General features: G+C 48.6%; 10 protein-coding genes across 10 annotated transcripts; 8 read left to right on the forward strand and 2 right to left on the reverse strand.

The window, feature by feature from the left end:
* The first annotated feature begins 3,572 nt into the window (after positions 1 to 3,572).
* EI90DRAFT_3075617 (uncharacterized protein) lies at positions 3,573 to 4,353 on the forward strand. The gene has a single exon (XM_039061588.1). It carries the CDS (start codon positions 4,006 to 4,008, stop codon positions 4,345 to 4,347), a length of 342 nt encoding a protein of 113 aa, XP_038911419.1. The 5' UTR covers positions 3,573 to 4,005; the 3' UTR covers positions 4,348 to 4,353.
* A 1,635-nt stretch (positions 4,354 to 5,988) lies between these two features.
* Positions 5,989 to 6,650, reverse strand: EI90DRAFT_2347680 (uncharacterized protein). Its single transcript, XM_039052907.1, has one exon. It carries the CDS (start codon positions 6,468 to 6,470, stop codon positions 6,135 to 6,137), a length of 336 nt encoding a protein of 111 aa, XP_038911420.1. The 5' UTR covers positions 6,471 to 6,650; the 3' UTR covers positions 5,989 to 6,134.
* On the forward strand, positions 6,424 to 7,380 carry EI90DRAFT_2347944 (uncharacterized protein). The gene is made up of 4 exons (XM_039052909.1): positions 6,424 to 6,618; positions 6,674 to 6,942; positions 6,990 to 7,058; positions 7,142 to 7,380. The coding sequence occupies exons 1-4, from the start codon at positions 6,562 to 6,564 to the stop codon at positions 7,278 to 7,280; spliced, it is 534 nt and encodes a 177-aa protein (XP_038911421.1). The 5' UTR covers positions 6,424 to 6,561; the 3' UTR covers positions 7,281 to 7,380.
* Positions 7,381 to 9,002: 1,622 nt separating this feature from the next.
* On the forward strand, positions 9,003 to 10,775 carry EI90DRAFT_2347768 (uncharacterized protein). The gene is made up of 5 exons (XM_039052908.1): positions 9,003 to 9,232; positions 9,294 to 9,742; positions 9,798 to 10,317; positions 10,377 to 10,600; positions 10,652 to 10,775. The coding sequence occupies exons 1-5, from the start codon at positions 9,098 to 9,100 to the stop codon at positions 10,665 to 10,667; spliced, it is 1,344 nt and encodes a 447-aa protein (XP_038911422.1). The 5' UTR covers positions 9,003 to 9,097; the 3' UTR covers positions 10,668 to 10,775.
* A 417-nt stretch (positions 10,776 to 11,192) lies between these two features.
* On the forward strand, positions 11,193 to 11,578 carry EI90DRAFT_3075630 (uncharacterized protein). Its single transcript, XM_039061589.1, has 2 exons — positions 11,193 to 11,343; positions 11,395 to 11,578. Exons 1-2 carry the CDS (start codon positions 11,202 to 11,204, stop codon positions 11,490 to 11,492), a joined length of 240 nt encoding a protein of 79 aa, XP_038911423.1. The 5' UTR covers positions 11,193 to 11,201; the 3' UTR covers positions 11,493 to 11,578.
* Positions 11,579 to 11,604: 26 nt separating this feature from the next.
* EI90DRAFT_3075634 (uncharacterized protein) lies at positions 11,605 to 12,319 on the forward strand. Its single transcript, XM_039061590.1, has 4 exons — positions 11,605 to 11,623; positions 11,687 to 11,758; positions 11,832 to 11,994; positions 12,047 to 12,319. The coding sequence occupies exons 3-4, from the start codon at positions 11,969 to 11,971 to the stop codon at positions 12,195 to 12,197; spliced, it is 177 nt and encodes a 58-aa protein (XP_038911424.1). The 5' UTR covers positions 11,605 to 11,623; positions 11,687 to 11,758; positions 11,832 to 11,968; the 3' UTR covers positions 12,198 to 12,319.
* A 784-nt stretch (positions 12,320 to 13,103) lies between these two features.
* EI90DRAFT_3075638 (uncharacterized protein) lies at positions 13,104 to 15,037 on the forward strand. Its single transcript, XM_039061591.1, has 4 exons — positions 13,104 to 13,493; positions 13,558 to 13,714; positions 13,839 to 14,705; positions 14,759 to 15,037. The coding sequence occupies exons 1-4, from the start codon at positions 13,280 to 13,282 to the stop codon at positions 14,874 to 14,876; spliced, it is 1,356 nt and encodes a 451-aa protein (XP_038911425.1). The 5' UTR covers positions 13,104 to 13,279; the 3' UTR covers positions 14,877 to 15,037.
* Positions 15,038 to 15,408: 371 nt separating this feature from the next.
* Positions 15,409 to 16,467, forward strand: EI90DRAFT_2347995 (uncharacterized protein). The gene is made up of 5 exons (XM_039052910.1): positions 15,409 to 15,502; positions 15,558 to 15,673; positions 15,724 to 15,837; positions 15,885 to 16,285; positions 16,338 to 16,467. The coding sequence occupies exons 1-4, from the start codon at positions 15,484 to 15,486 to the stop codon at positions 16,113 to 16,115; spliced, it is 480 nt and encodes a 159-aa protein (XP_038911426.1). The 5' UTR covers positions 15,409 to 15,483; the 3' UTR covers positions 16,116 to 16,285; positions 16,338 to 16,467.
* A 135-nt stretch (positions 16,468 to 16,602) lies between these two features.
* On the forward strand, positions 16,603 to 17,715 carry EI90DRAFT_2348001 (uncharacterized protein). The gene is made up of 3 exons (XM_039052911.1): positions 16,603 to 17,284; positions 17,343 to 17,499; positions 17,555 to 17,715. The coding sequence occupies exons 1-3, from the start codon at positions 16,848 to 16,850 to the stop codon at positions 17,570 to 17,572; spliced, it is 612 nt and encodes a 203-aa protein (XP_038911427.1). The 5' UTR covers positions 16,603 to 16,847; the 3' UTR covers positions 17,573 to 17,715.
* A 21-nt stretch (positions 17,716 to 17,736) lies between these two features.
* On the reverse strand, positions 17,737 to 19,034 carry EI90DRAFT_3129983 (uncharacterized protein; the record flags this gene model as incomplete). The annotated part of the gene is made up of 5 exons (XM_039064260.1): positions 17,737 to 18,048; positions 18,101 to 18,313; positions 18,372 to 18,542; positions 18,595 to 18,798; positions 18,858 to 19,034. The coding sequence occupies 5 exons, from the start codon at positions 19,032 to 19,034 to the stop codon at positions 17,737 to 17,739; spliced, it is 1,077 nt and encodes a 358-aa protein (XP_038911428.1).
* Between the last annotated feature and the right edge of the window lie 98 nt (positions 19,035 to 19,132).

Genomic DNA, 19,132 nt, shown 5'->3' on the forward strand with positions numbered 1-19,132 from the left:
GCGCCTGGCCTATGTTGGTCCCTCAGAACGAGGGGATACCCAAGGGTGCGGGCTTGATCTCAGTAAGGCGGCATGGAAATTCATCCAAGAGACCCAATATCTCATCGGCGTTCACCCATAGTTCATCCAACGATTTACGACGCGGATTCCTCGATTGCGCGAGTCAACATCAAAGTGAACCTGTGAGTCACTGGGGAGGACTCCAGCCTCTATGACTCCGTAATATTGAGAAATACTGGTCCAATGGAGCTCAGTACAACGTCCGGCGCATCAACACGGTGCTACCGTGCCCCCTAAGTATAGGAGAGAAGGAGAACATGGGGGATCTCCGGTTGGACTTCGTGTTCTCACTGCCTTGAAGGGTGTGTACCTCAGTCATTCCACCCACCCCAACGGCTGCCGCCATTCGAAGTAGATCCGCCGAGAAGCATCCTCTCAAAGTCGTCAGGGACAATGGCAAATAGAGGGTCAAAAGTTCATCCTATTATAACATTAGGACCTAATAGTGTCGTCTTCCTGGCTTTTTTGGCTGATTCTGCGTTTCTGGTTTCAAATGGCCCGTACGCGGACTAGCTTGAGCGATGTCCGGGAGGAAATCACTATACGTCGGCTCTCGCCTTACTGATCTGACCTCTTAAAACTTGTGGCTGGACTAATGCAATGATCGGTTGACTACTGGCTAGCGATTCTGATGCACTCAGAGGACTTGAAGGATGACTTTGAACTGCTGGCCCAAGGCTTGACTTGAGCTGGGGCGCCATCCCATGGTGATGTTTAATTACAGGTCGACGTGCCTACGTGACCGCCCGTGGACATGCATGGTCCTTATGATCTTCCTTGTTATAAACATGAACGCTGAACGCTTAAAAAGCGGCTATTTCTTTCTCTCCCTCCATTCACGTATCTTGAACTGATCTCGTCTACATCGTCTTGGCCGATACCTTGTAAATACTTGTCTAGCGCTGACTTATTCTAATAGGTAAGTCCCGCTCTTATAACGTGTAACCCGCCCAAGCTGTTCGCACTGTCTATTAACCATCGATGTTGGCATCACCACGTTCTCTCGATTATTAGGAAGCCTGAAACTCGAGCTTTCATGCTTTTTTCACGAGTCTGCTATCGATCCTGGTTGATATCGTGTTGCACGGATTTCGCACATTATGCGCTGCCTCTCAAAAAAGCACCGCCGAGTCGGCTCCGTGAAGAAATTGTGACTCGTTTGTCTCTTCTAGCACTGCATTGACTTACGAACTGTGGAGACTTCCAGTGACTCTTGTTTACACCTCGGTCCCTCCAACGTTAATGATTTCGCGCTAGTCTTGACATTCCAAGTAAATAAAATCCTGAGGGCACCGGGCCTTTTTCAGTTTTATCCACCTTTCATTGCGAATATCTGATGCATGGTCAGCTCATAGCTGGCTTCCACACACAACATGTTACCATGTTTCTCCTGTGTTCATTGTTTTCAAAAAATTCTGCTGATTCCGATTTTAACGAAAGAAGTCGCTCTGTACCACAATCGGCAAATTAGGACCCTGGTACCCATGACCTCGCCAACTTTGTGATTGTCCTACATCACGACAATCGGACTGGTGTTCCCAGATGCTCTGGAGCCTCCGGAATGCTCTAGACCAGGGGACTTTGCTCCAGTTGCCTGTCGGATTTTCGTGATGTATACCTCCCCGATGAAATCGAAACTAGCAGATTTTTTAAAACAGCTGTGACAGAACCTGATCGACCCATTAATTGCGCGGCAGGTGCTACCTGTTAAGCTACCTCGAAATTACGTCAATGTGACACTTTTCCTTACGTGGCCATAAGTGTACCTCACGTGGACTTAGGAGCGAAGTGTGTTGTTACCGCGTCAAAGAGTCTAAGCTTCCACGTCGTCAATTGTCCCAGAACCATTTGTGCACGCTCATCATCCGAAATCATTGTTTCTTGCTGCTGTACAATCTATATTTCTCTCCGTTGATACGCGTCATACGCAGGATCCCAGCTTCTACAAAAGTATACATGCGTTGAACTAACCATTCCCACGAGAGTGACGGGAAACACTACTCATTCAATTACCCAACGTCTTCCACTGGGACACTCGATGGCGGGCTCCATGACGAAGTGTCACTCCTCCCCCCGAAGCGCGAATGCGACCACTTCACGACCGCCCTGCACCACGCCGTGCTTGAATTGCGCAACGCGGAGATTGCGGAGAAATTCAACGCGGCAAGAGTACGCACAGACGCTTGCGGAGGCCAAACGGAACAGAAATACATATACTGAAAGTGAGCGGCCACTTTCCATGCTCCGTTCTAAGCTGGAAGACAGTAAGAGCATTATTCGGTTGCAATTGGATTAATCAGAGCGCGTCAGTACGCTAGAGACGTCTACATCCCAAAATGCGAAGCGCATGAGCCTGATGGAGAATGGGCCAGCTGTCGCCCCCACACAGGGTTTCAAACGTGGTAGACAACCTAAGACCACCCCGTCTTCACCGCCTCCCCAGACCTTACCGATGTTAGATCATTCTCTTGTTTCTCCTACTCGTTCACTCCCTCTCACTCCTATGTTATGAACCCCTCTCCCCGTTCTTCATCGCCACCCACTGATACATTAGCGGACCACTGTATCGCTCCACCGAAGCGATTGTTTCGCTTAAGGCTGAATCATTTGCCACAAAGGCGGCTTTGATGGAAGCATAAGGACGCCAGACAAGCGAGCGAAGGCTGGTTGCGCCCATTGAGCGCATCTAGTTCCTGGCCCTCAGATGGGAAAGATGGGTTGAAATTGCCAGATTTACTTGCTTGATATCCGGCCCTCTACGTTGCCGACAGATACTTGCGTGGATCAAATCTTGGACGCTGGGAAAAAGGCGGCAGCCGGCTGGGGTTTGAGACTTTGGAAGACTTGTCTTCGGCCCCAAGTACCCCTTCGGCGTCCAGACCCTCTTTCGATAGGATTTAGTCATCCGATCACGGTCGCGGGTCCCACTACAGGCAACCTACTTTCAGCAGCTCCGATCAACCACCACCTCCATCATCCTCATTCTGCTCCAAGGCAATGGGGCAGTCAGATCGCCTGGGGATAGGATGTCCGTTGTATCGTTGTCTAGTAGGATGACAACAACTCGGAAGAAGGGCTGGATACGGACGATGATCTTGTACCCGTCATTCTCCCTAAAGATAGCGGGAATACTTCTAACGATGTGAAGGCGCTAGTTCACAGCACCCGTCATTCAAAAATGTTTGTTGCCGCTGGACCGCCCCAATCAGCTTCCCCCGTTTGGGCCCTCCACTCCGAGTTGCCATTCCATTGATTTCGCGAATCGTGAATGTTCCTTCGGATTAACTTAATGATGTACACGCCCGCTACAGCGTGGATCCACACAGCACAGTAATAGTCGCGGGTTCAATGAATGCCCGAAGGGGATAACGGCAGCCCGAGGTTTTACTGCCCAACCAAAAATCACAACAGGATAAGTCAGTGGGCAACCCAGCCTACCCAACCACCTCATCATAATCTTCAGGACTTCTTGGCTTCTGGCATGAATTTGAACTGCATGCAGCATAGCTCATCCGGTGTCGGACATCTATGCAGCGTGTTTCCCGACCTTAACTTCGCGGCTGCCCGAGGGCTTCTAGACATGGAAAGGCTTATTCGGTGTCGGACATCCATGTAAATTGCTTCTCTGAGGCTAACTTTCTGGTGTTAATTGAACCTTATCCTTATGGGGTTGGGAGTCCGTGGGAATGAGGGTCCGACCAAATACAGGCGGCGAGAGATCGAAGCCAGTTCTTTGGATTGCTGCACTATTGCTCTAGTCCCCCAAGTTTCGGATGCCAACGCCGCCGACGGGGCGGACGGCTTGATGGCCGCCGGACAAGTTACGCGACGAGTCCCGACTCCCAACACCGCAGTCCGAGCTGGGTTCGGGCGCTTGTATTTTTGGGGTGCTCAGCATAACACCTTCCGTAACAGGGATGGGGATGAGGCTAAGTAACTTTGGCCATGGCAATGCACTATCTGTTCATTCTGGTTCTGCTCCCTGGGTTGTCTCTTCAACACAAGCACTTTTTCGAAGCATTGGAGTCCTCCACAGTGCCAGTGCCCGCAAAGATGGGTGCTTATATTGTTCATCTAGTTCCATCTCCTTATATACATGTCTTGATTTCTGAGTCATCTGGCCAGGTGTCCTCTGACACTCCTGAGTTGTCAGACCGTGCCCGTTTGGACGGGAGTATTCTTTGTTCACATCTGGAAATCAAACAGGTATCTCCGAGTGCTTCTCCGTTACGGGTAACGGAGTTACATAGAGTAGAAGAGGGGGACTCTGTTTTAGAGCCTGACTAGTTTTAGTGCGTGCCCTACAAAGATTTGAGGGTTTGGCTATTCAATCTGCGGTCCTTTTGGGGCCTATACCTTAGGATGCCAGAAGTTGCAGTGACGCTGCCCGCGCCCCGATGTCGCACCCTGAAAACATTGGAAATGGTCACGCCCTGGATGTCGTGCGATGAAGACGAACGTGGCTAGCTACTAAGTATAAAATCTTCCAGACGCTAGTGACTGAATTGGGGACTTCCAACCCACCACAATTAATGTCAATCTGCAAATCATTTCCCATCATGCATAGCCTAGTCCCCTGCTCGCATATGCATGCAATTTCTCCAACTAATGAGGCACATGGGCGAATCCTCAGACCAGCCATTGCTCGCCAGCATGCCCGACCTACAGAAGATGATCCCATACGTTATCATGAACCCTTTAGCGGGGATTCTCACTCTGCGGTGTTAACACAGAGGCAGTACACCTAGACTGGTATGTACCAATTGGATGGTTTTCTTAGTCATTCATAAAGAAACAACCACTAGACACGAAACCATCCACTGAGCCGGAGCCGCCGGGGCTAGCTATGGATGGAAATCCTGAGCCGGGATGCGCAATGTCGTGGAATAGAGCGCAGGCCCCGGGAACTAGTCCGCTTCAGATACATTGCCCGGTGCTCAGATGCCCATACCCACGTCACAAGTGTGAGAAGGCACAGTAAATGCTATTCAAGTCAAGCGACCTGAACATCATCTTATCAGGACATGTGTACCCAAAACAAACACATTGAACAAAGGCGCCCATCAAGTGTATTGATCGCCCATTAACCGGTCATGAACTACCGAGCTTCTTGATGAAAAGTTCTAGGAGAAATGCGATATTTCGAGGTCCAACTACTGGTTTGATGCAGACGTCATTCCTTGACGGATCGGATATGAGGCTGCCGATCCCGTGAAAGTATCCTGAATTGCATTCACGCACTCCGCATGCTCCTGCGTTTGGCATTCCCAGGTAAGGCGTAATAATTCCTCGTATACTCGATGGACTTTTCCGACGGCCGGAACTAATCACGATCTAGTCGGTGTCTGTAAGAATTTGTAGGAACAACAACCCCACGCAGAGACGATAGATGCGGCCAACACCACAAGGCTGGGAATCATGTACCTTACTAAACTTGCCACGTTATTCAGTTAGTCGATCAGGTTTTGTTGACAGTGAACACGGTTCAGGGGCAACATGTTATGTGTGTAATCCGACATTGTGAACCGTGAGCCGACCATCATGCGTTAAACATCCGCAACCGAAAGTGGATAAAATGCATGTCGAGGACGAAAGAGGTCCTCATGATTTATCCTTACTTGGAATGATCTGCCGCAATAAGATCAGGCTGTCAAGGCCAGTCGTTGCATGAGTGAAAGCCCTACTAAGATTGAGGGACCGAGGCGACAAGAGTCTGGGGTCTCCACAATCCGGAAACCAATGCCGGCCGTACATCCCACAAAATGGCAGGTGGGATGTTGACGCAGTGGAGTAAAAGAAGAACGGAATACCAAAAGAAAATAGGTTACAATATCTCCACGAAGCCGACGCAACGGTGAATTATTAATGCTGTCTGGGAGGATTTTCGACGTAATCGTAAAAGCTCAGGTTCCAGAGCCTCCTAACAATCCAGAAGAGATCCAGAAGAGGCCGTGATGCCAATGACGAGGATCTTAGCCAGGGCGAACAATTGGGAAGGGGCACACGTTACCAGCGTAGTAGATTCACCATGTGATGGCGAAGCGTCGAGCCTTACAGTCCAGCTAGAAGGGGGGTCAGACAGTCGAAGGAGAAGCGCGAGCACAAGAGGAAAGACAGCCAGGACAAAGACGCAAACGAGCGAAAACAGGTCGCATGTAGTCTTGCGGCACGAGGCGACCCACAGGTTGAGCAGTGCCCTGCACGGGGTCCGTAGATGGCTTTGAATGACGCTCTGGAAGGAACGAGGCAATTATTGAGGCGTGACTGTTGGGCGGGTCCGTTCGGGAGAGACGGCGGAGCGGGCAGTCTGATGCCGCACTGCATAAGAAGATGTGGAAGAATGGGGAGATGACAATGTGCAATACTGGAACGCAGCGCAGAAGCGAGTCTATCACTAACAGCGATAGCATATGCGTGAACAGGCTGCGGTGCGGCCTGCCGTGTTAGACACTAAAGGACGCAATAAAGAGCCGGGGGGAGGAGGAAACTTGTGGAGTGCAAATGTCGCAGCTTCACAGCAAGACCAGGAGTTTCTCCAGGGCTGCCGGAGTAGGAAAGGTAAATCATGTATAAATGTCCATGACAAACACGACGATGTTGACGATGACGTAAGCCTCACTTCAGAACTCGAGTGAAGTTCGTGTCCAAGTGTCAGCGATTCCTGCGTTGGTCCTGGCTGCAGCTGCTGGAAAATCACCGTATTTCCGTTACGGTATTATCGCCTCATTTCTATTTGACGGATGGGAAATTCATAGTCACCTTGAGCCAATACCCACGCCGTGACATAAAGATGAAGCTTTTTGCCACTTCTTTTTCCCTCAGTCCTCATTCCGAAGTTGAGATGCCTTTCTTCAGCGCTTGTAGTCATTGCCTTTTCATGCAGTAGGTGGCCGCTCAGTATTTCCAATAGTAGCGGAGCAACATTCCAGTACCTTATCAAATTATAATTCCAGCAGAGAAGGAAAAAGTTTGCTACTCCGTATCATGAATTGGGTACAGTGAGTTCGGATTTTCTTCGGTGTTTTGGTGCAATTTAGCGCTAAATTCGTAACCTCAACCACGCGCCATATGGCAAAATTAGCCGTGTTGGTGAAATATTTGTGACTAGTCCTATCGTCCTTAGCGCGCAGGCTCGTGAATATCTGAGGTATTCAGCTTGGGCTAACAGTGTCTGGCCAAAGCTTGGAAATGGCTCTTTGACTTGCCCTTTGGTTTCTTGAATGCGCATCCCGCAATATTCCTCTCTCTCTCTCTTAATCATCACCGTACTCGAGGATCTGTATCCCCACGGCCTGGACGAGCCACCATAGTAGAGCCGAAAGGATGATCGCCAGCCTCTATCAGAACGGAGCACCAACACTTGCCGACACCGTATTACACTCTTTGCAAGAATCTCTTTGAAGCCTGACAAATGGCGGAATGAAAATGACCCCGGTTGTCGCTGTTAAATCTCACCGAAGTTATGCTCTTTCAGCATACTCACTCAGTTCTAAAGACTGTTTATTGTTTCGTGAGCAAAATACGTGGTAGGCTCCATATCTTCATGGTCAACTGATCCAATTCCACTCTTAAATTCAGCTTCCGCATCCAGGGCCCTTCCTCCGACACACATTCAGTGTTCAGCCAAGACGTGGTGCATCCGGATCGCTTGGAGAGTGTCGGTTATATACCTCATCCTCTACCCCAACCTTAAACGATCGCAGAACTGGGGAAGGGATACGTAGATGCTCTTGTGTCATAAGATCATAATATTCCCTCAAGTCGGCGGGCGGAGACTCAAGATTAGGATGTTCCAGGCGATCAAGAACATGGATAGCCGCAAAAAGAAGAGACAAAGGCATTGGGTTCTCCATGAAAGAATGAACTATCAAACTCATTTTTCCTCCATTTAGCCATTCCGAGACTAGTTGCTACGCGCTTCCACTTGTTCTCAGGAATTTCGTAAATCGTGATGAAATTTCTGTGCTCCCTAGATCACCCGTTACGATCGACATGATTAAATAATTCAAGTGTACACATTGATCGCTCCAAAGCTATCGTGTGCACCTACTACACAGCACAATGCTTGCCGCGGAGTTTTGATGGACGCGGAGGATGAGAAACGCCGCCAGCTCACAGCCTGAGCATAAGGATGGTCGTTCAATTCAAACCCCAAAAAAGGAATTAGCGCAGACAGTTAATTTTGTGCTTCAAAACTTTGGCTAGAATATGGACCACCTGGTGTCGGGCTTCCTTGCTGGCCCCTACGTCTCCATCCTCACTTTCCAGACCGCAGCTCGTCGCACGCGGAGTCAATCGAACTTCACGCGATCGGTAGAGGTCCGCATTGCAACCAAGTGCGGCCCAACAGCTCTGGCGGGTGGGGCGAATACTAGGTCCTGGGGTCGGTACACCATGGTTACGAGCTCCCAAGTTTCGGAAACAGGCTAAATGGTAATATATCGGCTCTCAAGAGTTAAATCGTGCGACTGTGATTCATGGACAAGTTTTAACATCATAGTTTGGATTGGATTTTGGGAGCTCGGCTACACTCTACAATTTTCGGGTGTCTAATTCGGCATCTTGTTTTCTGTAATGGGAATACACTACGGCCGTGAGTCACAGTTTACCCATGGTGATGCCTTTCCTGTTCACTCTTTCGCGACGCGAAAACTTCCCCCTAGCGTTACCACTTTCAGCTGCGGTTCCAGGAGCCACAAATGTCTCTAGGGAGATAGGATCTTCTAACAGCCATCTATCTCCATCTGGTCTAATGGAAGGACGACTTTTTTTGAAGCCAAAACATCTCGTGTCCAAATGCGTCTCAAGCTGACGAGCCCGCCCTTTATTTCGACCTCTCCGACTCATCTGACCGCCGCTTGCACGCGAGAACCCCTAACTGCCCCCCCTTTCCCCCGCACGCACACAATTTGAGGGTTCGGCCGTGATATTCAATGTGCACCGCTTCTGGATTTTAGTCCTGCGACATCATGTTGAATGCACAACTACGATGATTTCGGTTTCATTTCCCATGGTCATATTGTTGGTTTGTCGATAAATGCGGCCCACATCGAATATCCCCCCTTCATGCTCTCAAACTCCAATGTCTGCCTCGACTTCGAAGATCCCTAGAAAACGTCATGACTTGCTTGAATCAGGCCTTGCATGCCTGGTGTGCCGCCACAGGAAAACTGTGAGAAACGATGTCCTCATGATTGCATACCCAACTCTGACCACATCCTTTATAATACCAGAAATGCGACGGTGTAAGGCCGATGTGTGGCCGATGTCTTAGGCTTGGGAAGCCATGCGAGTATGCAGAGGGAACTCCTAGGGCCAGAGTCAGAAAGCTACAAGAAACGATAGACAGCTTGGAGAGCGAAATAGCTGCACTCAAATCTATTCAAGGTTCAGGAGGCATTGAAACCTATTCAAACTTACGAAGCGCTCGGCCAGCCATTTTGCCTCAGCTCAAGTGGATGCAGGAGCTCCATGCCCCCAACGCATCCCATGTCCCCGAGACCATACCCATATTCCCTATATCGACTCTTTCCTCTAATATTTCACTCGCATCTACAGAAGATCAATCATTTTATCATCCAGGAGAGGCTTACCCAAGAGTTATCACCCGTGTGGCAGTAGAACGCGCTCTGGCGAATTGGGACATTCGGACGGAAATGCCACACCAACTCAAAGATTATCTGTACGTAAATGCCCATCCAGGTCGCACTTCACGCCTGACTGCACTAAACATTTAGTCTTCGCATCTTTTTGGCTCACCGTTTCCAATTCCATTTTGGACCGCTTGTTGCAACGCTGCTCAAAGGCATGCCTTCCTCCCCTACCAGTGGGAAAACCTTTCACCCCTCCCTTTTGAATTCAATGTACCTTCTTGCTTGTCATGTTGGTGGGGGCTCCATGTCTTCCCACGAGCCCTTCTTCGTAGCTCGAACGCGCTCGGATCTAGAGGTATCACTGGCTTTCGTTGATCGTCTTGTGGACTTCCTCCTCGCTTCGACTCTGCTTGGAGTTTACTTCACCCGCAATCGTCGATATCCCGAAGCTTATACAACCTTATCCGGTGCCATTCGATTCGCTATCGCCTGCGGGCTGCAACCATTGACTGCAGCCCAGCGTCAAAGTGGCAGCGCAGGCTTACTGTCTCTTCCCAGAAACGATCTCGAGATGATTGAACAGAGGCACGCCTGGTTCGCGTTGAACGTGGCGGATCGCATACTCACAAGAGAATCAGGACTGCCCAGCTCATTGCCTGAGGATGTGAGTAGCCCAATTCCGAACCTGGTCGTTGTAAACTGACACAGGCCACCCTCACATAGGCGCTTGCCGAAATCCATAGATCTGCATGTGGCATCGGCTTCCAGGATTTGCCCATCAATGCCTTGCAAGCCTCCAACTCCAATTGGATTCATCATTGGGCCTCACCTAATATATTTCTCAATTTTGGCATATTCGACCTCAGTAGAGAAACAGATCATGTTTGTCTCAGAGCCAGGATGGAATTGCTTTTCGAGGGCATACGGCTCTTCCGTACGCACAATAGGTGTATGTCTACACGGAAACGATTTTTACACTCTGACTCACCGCCTGCTAGGCGATGCTCAAACTAACTCCTCATGCGTTCCATTCCGGAAAGTATTCAATTTTTTCGAGGCATCTCTCTTTGAATGTCAAAAAACGATGCCATCATTGAATAGTAACTTTGACCTTGTCAGTGGGGAGTACAGCGAACTTGGTTTGGCCGCCCAGTTCCCCAAACTCAGAATCCCAACGGGGAGACGATCTTTGCCAGTAGACCGAACCCAGCCCTTTTTTCAGCGGAGGTAATGATGTATGCGGCGATGATCAGCTTGCAAAATGCTCTGCTTGAGTCCCCTCAAGTTGTGGACATGTCTGGAGAGGGAGTAACCACTGAGGCGCGCCGAAAGGCTGTGCAGGCGGCAAACGGGATGGCGGCGTTGCTCAAGCTTGTGATCTCTCCGTCTGCGAGCGTGACGGGCCAGAGCCAAGCGGAGGCCGTCTTCTCCCCTATGTCCACCGTTTACAGGGACGTCTCGCTCTCGGTGGGTATTCTACCAGATTTTAGCGTTTCATTATTTTTACTCCAAGCTTTCCAGCTCCATGTCTTGGACGCCTCTATTGTGATGGTGCACGAGATCCAAAGATCCCCTACTTTGCCCGCCGACGAAGCCGAGTTTGGCAGGCTAGTAGGGGACCTTGATATCTTCCAGACTCTGGTGACTGTGTTGCGGGATTTAGGGGCATCCGATCCATCGATGTCAATGGGTGAGTCCTACAACGTCGTCTTCCTGCACATACTCGTGAACCCACCAACAGACAATGAAGTGCAAAGGCTCATTGGGGTCATCCCTGATCGCATTCACGCATTTCTGGATTTGTCGCCACCAGGCAGCACAGGGGCGGGACACCGTTAAGCCATATGCAGCTCCCTGTATAGTGTACCCTTAGATCGATAGGATTCTAGCCTCTAGAAATAGTATACCCTATAGCCTCAATTGAGTGCTGTTTCCCATTATTTAGGTAGTGGAGCTGAGAAGAGAAGATCCTGACCGAAATCACGCGAAAATCTTTGGCTAGGCAAATACAAAGAACACGTGTTGCGACCGACCTCACTTAGGTTGGAGTTCCGAAAAAACGCGTTGTAGAGTAAAGCCTGAAGACACGTATCCAGCTCCAGGAACTGGTCGATGCCGAAAACGGTGTTCAGGTGGCTGGGCACACACATGTAGGGATGCATCGGAGATGCCACTCACATGCATGAAGGAGCGCTGCCATCTTGCTGGGACATGCTGATCATTGTAAAGGTGCCATTGTTCGTCCTTCAGCCAGTGTACATGAACTAAGCCGCAAAATTGTGCTATCAGGCTTGAAGCATGGGCTCAAGTGCCACATGGCAGCTGACAATAACGGAATTCTCTTTACGTAGACGTTAATGACATGTCATACATAATGATCATGTTTACATTACCTTGCTTGCAAGGTACTTAGCAGAGGCTGGGATCTTGCCTAACCAACAACTGAGTTTGGAGCATGACAATATTTCAACGGTCCGGTTTCGGTTCCAGAATGGTTTGGTTCTCGTGGTTATCTATAAAGACTTAGTTGGCAGGATATGCTAGATTAATTAGAGCCTCCTGAAGGAATTAGCTGGCAGGCGGCTATTCCCGAAACTCATCTGTAGCTCCAGCTCCCATCACCTTGTTACACTCTGGGAATCTCTTGGGCCAGCGGGCATGTTAAAGGCTATGCGATCGATTGGGACAAGACCAATTCTTTCCTAGACATCACAGACGACACGGATAGGCGAATCGACGTAGCCATGATCCAAATCATGGAATACGTCGACAGATCTACCCATTGGATTTGCACGGCATGTCCAATCAACGCGACCGCCAATGACGGCTTCAAGGTGATCTCGTTTGATTCTGAATCGTTGGGCGGGGACATTAAGAAAGAAAGTGCCAGCTAGGTCATTCACTTTGAAACTGTCCGAAAACGCAGTAAGCACCCCCGTAAAAGTATTAAATCCCCACAAGCAAGGTCATGGCCGCTGCGCGGCCTTTCTAGTGACCGAGGACACCGTAGTGCTGGTGTAATAACTCCAGGTCCCCCGGTTTGTTGAAATCACCATTCACGCGACCAGTGCTTCGGGGATGGCAGCTGCTACCCAATAGTACTGTTTCTAGTTACTTCCGGAGTCTGCGAACGCTCTTGCCGTTCGCGTCAAACGGGTCGAAAGGGCACTTGTCTTGGATGGGACCTGATGGCCGACCGGTAAACAGATCTGACAAATAGATTACCGGTTTATATCACACTCTGGTGTGTAGTTACCGCCTATCAGAATAGGAGATTGATAAGCCAAGTGATAGGTCAGCATGATCCCTAACATTCACTGCGTAAAGGGGTCAAAATTTTGGATCCACAGTAGGTACCTGTTTGGATGTACTCGGAGATATTTGAACCGATTCTGATATGTAAATATTTGAGCATTTTGGATTCATCCGTAATTGGAGCTGCACGAACGAAACTAGATATGCGAAAATCAGAAGCGTCATGCTACACAGCTTTGCGCATCACCTTAGTTCATTTCGGGAAGTTACCTCTTAGGTCTTAAGCCAACCACTGCAACAACCAAACGGCAGCTGGCTTGTGTCTATCTGTTTGATTTTTGTGTCCACCATCGGGCACTGTGTATCATGTGATGCCGAGAACTGCTGGAGACGTCTTTTGTGAGTGCAACGTATGTACAAAGCAAGGGTCAATTCCAGGGACATGGGTCCCTCCAACGACTCGAGACTCACACTTGAGGAATGCCAAAAATGTATCAAGGGGCTCGTCTAGGGCTCGTACACGAATATTGGCTGCCGCTGGGACAGGAAAACAGCGTAAAATGTTAACGAATTTGGATATTCATGGTGCGTCTCAGTCATACTAAAAAGGCATCGCTTAATGACTTTGGCGTGCTATTTCTTGCACAAGCGGGCAGCTCCTCTGCCAGTGAGCCTTCTGCTTCGAGCACCGGCACAGGTCCCAAACCTGGATACTTCCGTGCTCTGCCACCAGATATTGAAATGTTCGACAACAACGAGTACGGGGAACCTCCTGGAGTTCCACTTCGTCCTCTCGATGTCCCCATGTAAGGTATGTCACATGAGGTCTACCATTCTCTGTGATCTTGTAGAATTGGCTCACGGAATACCCACTAGCTTCTTCACTGTGGCTTCCAATAGCACACCTAATACCAACATCCCCTTTCCTAGCAATGATATCGTTGATGAGGATAGCGATCATAGCGACCTCTTCATCACCCCTTCGAATGTTGATACTCCCGAAGTGCCCCACTTGATCAGTTTTCAGCCTACAAGCTTGACTGGAGCACCTATTCCGGCCCCTCAAACTCACGATGGAAGTGCCCCTAGGCCCCCTCCTGTACAGTTTTCGACGGCTACTTCTTCAAGTGTTCATTTATATGACATGTCCACCGAAGCTAGTCACGATGCTGTGTCTCAACCCAACGAGAGATATATGAGCCTCTCTGATTCTTGGATCATCCGCGTCCTTCTTCTTCTTGTTTGTTTTCTCAATCTTCACCACCACGTTGGAGTCCGTGCATGCAACCTGCTGCTATGGGTCTTTCGGAAGATTCTGATTGAACTCCGTATCATCAAATGCTTTGATGATTTCCCGGTAACTCTCAAAACAGTTCTGAACCGATTGCGCATGTCTCTTCCCGCTAAAATCTTTGTACTTTGTGAGAGATGTTGGCAACTGTTCCCTCATGGTGAAAATGTTCGCCACTGTCCACACTGCGAAATTCCGCTTTATCGGAGTTCTTTTGTGGACGCGTTCCAGGGGTTGATATGGGGGAAAGGGCAGAAGGTAGCAAAACCGAAGGTTGTTATGCCTGTGGCACCCCTCTCAGCACTCCTCGCAGGGTTTCTATCACGAAGCGACATAGAAGCTGAGGTCGAACAGTGGGGGTCTACTCATCGAAATATGGGTGCATATACGAGTATTATGGATGGCAGAGTTTGGAAAGAGATGAAGGACAAGGATGGGAAGGAGTTTTTCCGTATCAACAAGGATACAGGTGAGCTTCGTTTAGGAGTGACATTAAGTCTAGATTGGTTCGTCTTTCATATTCTTGTGACAGTATTCTTCCTAATCATTTTCTCAAAAGGTTTTCATGCCGTCGTAGTGTCTTTGCACCGACTCATTCAAGTGGTGTTTTATCATTTTGTTGTGCAAATCTCCCCCCGGAACTTCGGTGTGCATGCGAGTCGGATAAATTTGTTTGATTGACTCATGATTTCTTGAAATTCTAGCTATCGTACGAGTAATCTCCTACATGCCGGAATGACACCTGGACCACAAGAGCCTTCAACGGAACAACTACAACATCTCATGGCTTTGGTTGTTGACGATCTTATAGCTTTATATGAAACAGGGCTTTTTGTCAACACTCCGCGGTTCCCTGAGGGTTCGGTACATCTCCTTCATGATTCCCTCCTCACTAATGTGCACTCTCCTAGGGCGACTTGTCCGAGTAGCTTTACTGGCAGTTGTATGCGATCATCCTGCCATGTGTAAACTTGGTGGCTTCTCGGAGAAGAACCATGGTGGGAAGCCTTGTACAATGTGCAACGTCACCCTAGCAGATCTGTACTCAGAACGAAGTTTTAACAACGGTGAGCTGAAGTGTGTACTGACCATTCATTCCAACTATATTCCTCGACAGAATTTGATCAAACAAGTTCCGAAACATGGCGTAGGCTATGTTATGAGTATAGGGCACTGTCGAGCACAACTGAGCGTGATACATTCTTCAAACAGCATGGCATTCGATGGTCAGAGCTTGCTCGACTCGATTACTTTGATGCATGTCGACAAATTATTATTGACCCAATGCATAACATTCTTCTTGGTAAGTTTTCATCGATCCGACATGAAATTGAACTTAATGTCAGGTTTTCTATTAGGTCTTGCTAAGAATCAGTGGTATTACGTATGGATCAAAGGTAGGAGTGCACTCAGAGCAAATACTGATGCTGGGACTCAGCGTGAGCTCCAGGTGCTCCATGATTTTCTCGCCAGTGTAAGACTTCTTGTCTCTCTACTTGATGAGCTAATACAGTCTTCTCACAGCTTGAGGTCCCACCATGGGTTGGTCGTTTGCCTTCTCGGCTTGGTGAGCCTGCTGGAGGATCCCTTTCGGCTGATGAATATAAGCTTCTACTTACAGTTTTCGGACCACTTGCTGTAAGTAAATGTGTTCCCTTTACTAGTTTATGCTGAATTTGATGTAGATTCCCTGTGTATGGGACATGCACTTGGGGGAAGCGACTACTGACTATGCAAAAGCGCTAGAGCGAGCAAATGTAGGTGTTATGAACACTGTTTTGCCACAATCTGGGCTAGTGCAAGGCCACCAGGCTGGTCGGGGTATGAGAAGGGCAGGTCGGGGACACCGTTCCCAGATCCCGGAAGCTGATGCACTGCAAGGTATGTCACTTGCTTCCATTGTAAAATCCCACTGATTACCTTCTCAGCTCCACTGTCTATATACCCACGAATGAAGCTGGAGGAGGTGGATAATTTTCTCAAACTTGCTGCAGCTGTAGATGTCCTCCTTGCCCCGTCGTTGAAAACCCATGAATTGAACAAGGCAGATCTGCGATTGCGACAATACTTACACACCTTTTCTCAGGCTAGTCCTTCATTCTACTCATTTATATTGTTGCTAACTTGTTTATGACTAGCTGTACCCGGACCTCATGAAACCAAACATGCATTTCTGTGTCCATCTTCGACAGCAGATACTAGACTTTGGCCCTGTTTATGGCTTCTGGGCCTTCTTAACAGAGCGTCTCAATTTCGTTCTAAAGCAAGTGAATATTAATAATTGGGATGGGGGCCAGCTTGAAGTCACAATGATGCGCGCATTTCATCAAGATAGCTCTTTGCGCTCTTTGGTATGTCTTAGCACCCATCTCGGAGTGATTACTCTTTCTTATTCTTGAATTATCTGAGGTTGCTGACATTGGGGCTCCCATGTCAGTGCCAGACATGGAACTAAGCATTGAGCATCACATAGCATTAAAATTAAGTGCAAGCCTTATGCAAGGACATGGAGCAGTGGATCGTCTCCTTGATGGGTTTCGCAATGCTTCTGAGAACCAAACGGATAATGATGTTGAAGGAGCAGAACGCGAAGATGCCCGAAGTGATGGTTCGTTGATGCTTCCTGAATATTTCTTTAATATAACTTCATGATCTTTTTGACAGCTGTAACAAGATACAGACTTGGACCTACAACGGTTTATCAACTCGAGAATTATGTCGTCAATGAACTATTCCAATACTATCGAACTGACCCCAGGTTTCAAGTATCACATATACTCGATTTCACTTCCCCCCTTCCGAAAGTGACTAGCTCAGCAGAGCAAGTTCGGTGGGTCATCCTGAACAGTCGGCGTCTCGTGCCAACAAGAAATGCTCGAGCTGGTCGTACTTCACCAGCTCGCTCTGCTTTGGTGAAAGCAACTATCAATGGCGAAGCCTGGTTTGGCGAAATCCTGGAGTTGTTCTTACATTCGCAAAACATCGGTAACCCCATGACTTTTGCATATGTAAGATGGATGGTCGAGTACACAGTTGACGGACAACTTGGTGTTCCAACAACATCAGACTACTGGGACGACTACCTGTAAGTTTCTCTTCGAGGCCCTTGTCTCATACTCATACACATGTGTCTACTGCAACAGGGATCAGCTCCACGTGAATACTTTTGTATTCAATCGGTATCATGGGAATAGCACACACGACCCACCACAGGTGATTCCGATAGACTGGATCGATTGCCAGATTGCCCGCATGCACTGGCCTATGCAAGAGGTGTGGATGACTATCACTCTCGACCGGGTATGTTTGTTTTACTGCATTGCATGATGAAGCTACAGCAGACATTACTTTTCAGCATGGTATCACAGCTTGATATAGCGCCTGAGTTTCGGTGCCACACCTGGCACACTCCCCTTGCACCGACCGCTCCTGATGGCTGTTTCCCCCCCTAGTTCCCCCTAGTACCTACCATACCATTCAAGTCATTCACGTCAAAGATGTCATTTTTTTTGCAGAAAATTTCATATTGACATAGTTTCAGCTCAACAAGGACTCTTCGGAAATGCGACGAGCTGAAGTGTTTCCTGTATCGACAGCACTGCTCCCAGATTCATCATCCTTGTCTAAATCTGGATACTCTTCTTCGTCAGCATAATTTCCCCAGTCAGCCGTTTCTTCAGTGTACACAACCTTCCCCACCTGCTTTAGCCACTCCTGGTTGATCATAGAATTCCATGGTGCGCTGCGAGGTAGTGTTTTTGACATCCGTGAACCATAATGTCGAAGGATAAGGCGCTGTGAGTTTTCTGCCTTATAGATCGCATCTAACATGTGCAATCGTTCGGTGGCCTTTCCACATGTCAGATCATTTTCCGTGCTGAACATTAACAAGATATCGCACCAGACTTGAACGCCAAGGCCATGCGGCCACTTCAATGATTTCTATCCCCATTGAAACTTTTGCTTCCCGTGCCATTCTTGACTTCCAGGCTTCCTTGTTCTCTCCAGAATCTTCCTCGGGCTCAGAATACTCCTCACTCATCCAATCTTCTTCAAGAATGGCCTCAGGAACAAGAGGCTGAGAGCGATTTGCTCTCCGTCGTTGTGAGAGCTTCTATCATATCGATGACATGACATTCAAGAGCTTAATGATAGAGACTATATGAACTCACCACTCGAAGGCGGCTTGCTCTCCGGTTCTTCTGAAGCTCTCGCTGCTTCTTTTCCGGTTCCTTTCGAGCCTCCGTCGCCATTTTCTGAAAGATCTCCTTACCATATACCTGGAGGTCTTCCAGGCTAGTCCTAGCGACTTCACTACTGGCCAATATTCTCTGACCCGGAGCCTAGAAAGTAATTTGCAGTCTACCATGCCAGTATTGCCTTCAAGGTACGTACACAAATAGCTTCATGAACCTGCACAGCTGCTTGTTCCCATATCAGCCGATTAGCGGGGTCAGTCATCTTCACACCGACTCGGAAGTCAGGGTTCAGGAAAGTGAGTCCTGACTTCTCATCTTTTCGTTCGGAGTTGTGAGGTGGCCATGGTCCCTTTGCACCGCTCATTCCCGTTATTGCAAAGATTCTTTTCTCCATTTCTCGCTAGCAGAGATTCAAACTAACATGGCTATTTTAAGTTGAGTTCCAATATTAATACATACCTTTGCTTTGCTCACAACCTTCTTCTCTGATTGTGTTCGATCCCGCGCCAGCTTCTTGGCAATTGTCTTGGGGGCTGATGCAAGGGTACGGCGCTTGCGTCCTCTAACAGCATTCACAGAAGCCCTTAACACATTTTCGGTCTCTCTGGACGTGTTTTCCACCCCATTAGATTCCATAGAACCGGTAGAAAGTTGAATAAGCGCGGGATCAATTGGAATCAGGGGGTGTATGGTGGATGCATCGGAGTTGAAACGCGTCCAAACATCAGCATGGT

The sequence above is a fragment of the Cantharellus anzutake genome (assembly GCF_015039405.1).
Source record: "Cantharellus anzutake strain C23 chromosome Unknown EI90scaffold_62, whole genome shotgun sequence".
Taxonomy (NCBI): domain Eukaryota; kingdom Fungi; phylum Basidiomycota; class Agaricomycetes; order Cantharellales; family Hydnaceae; genus Cantharellus; species Cantharellus anzutake.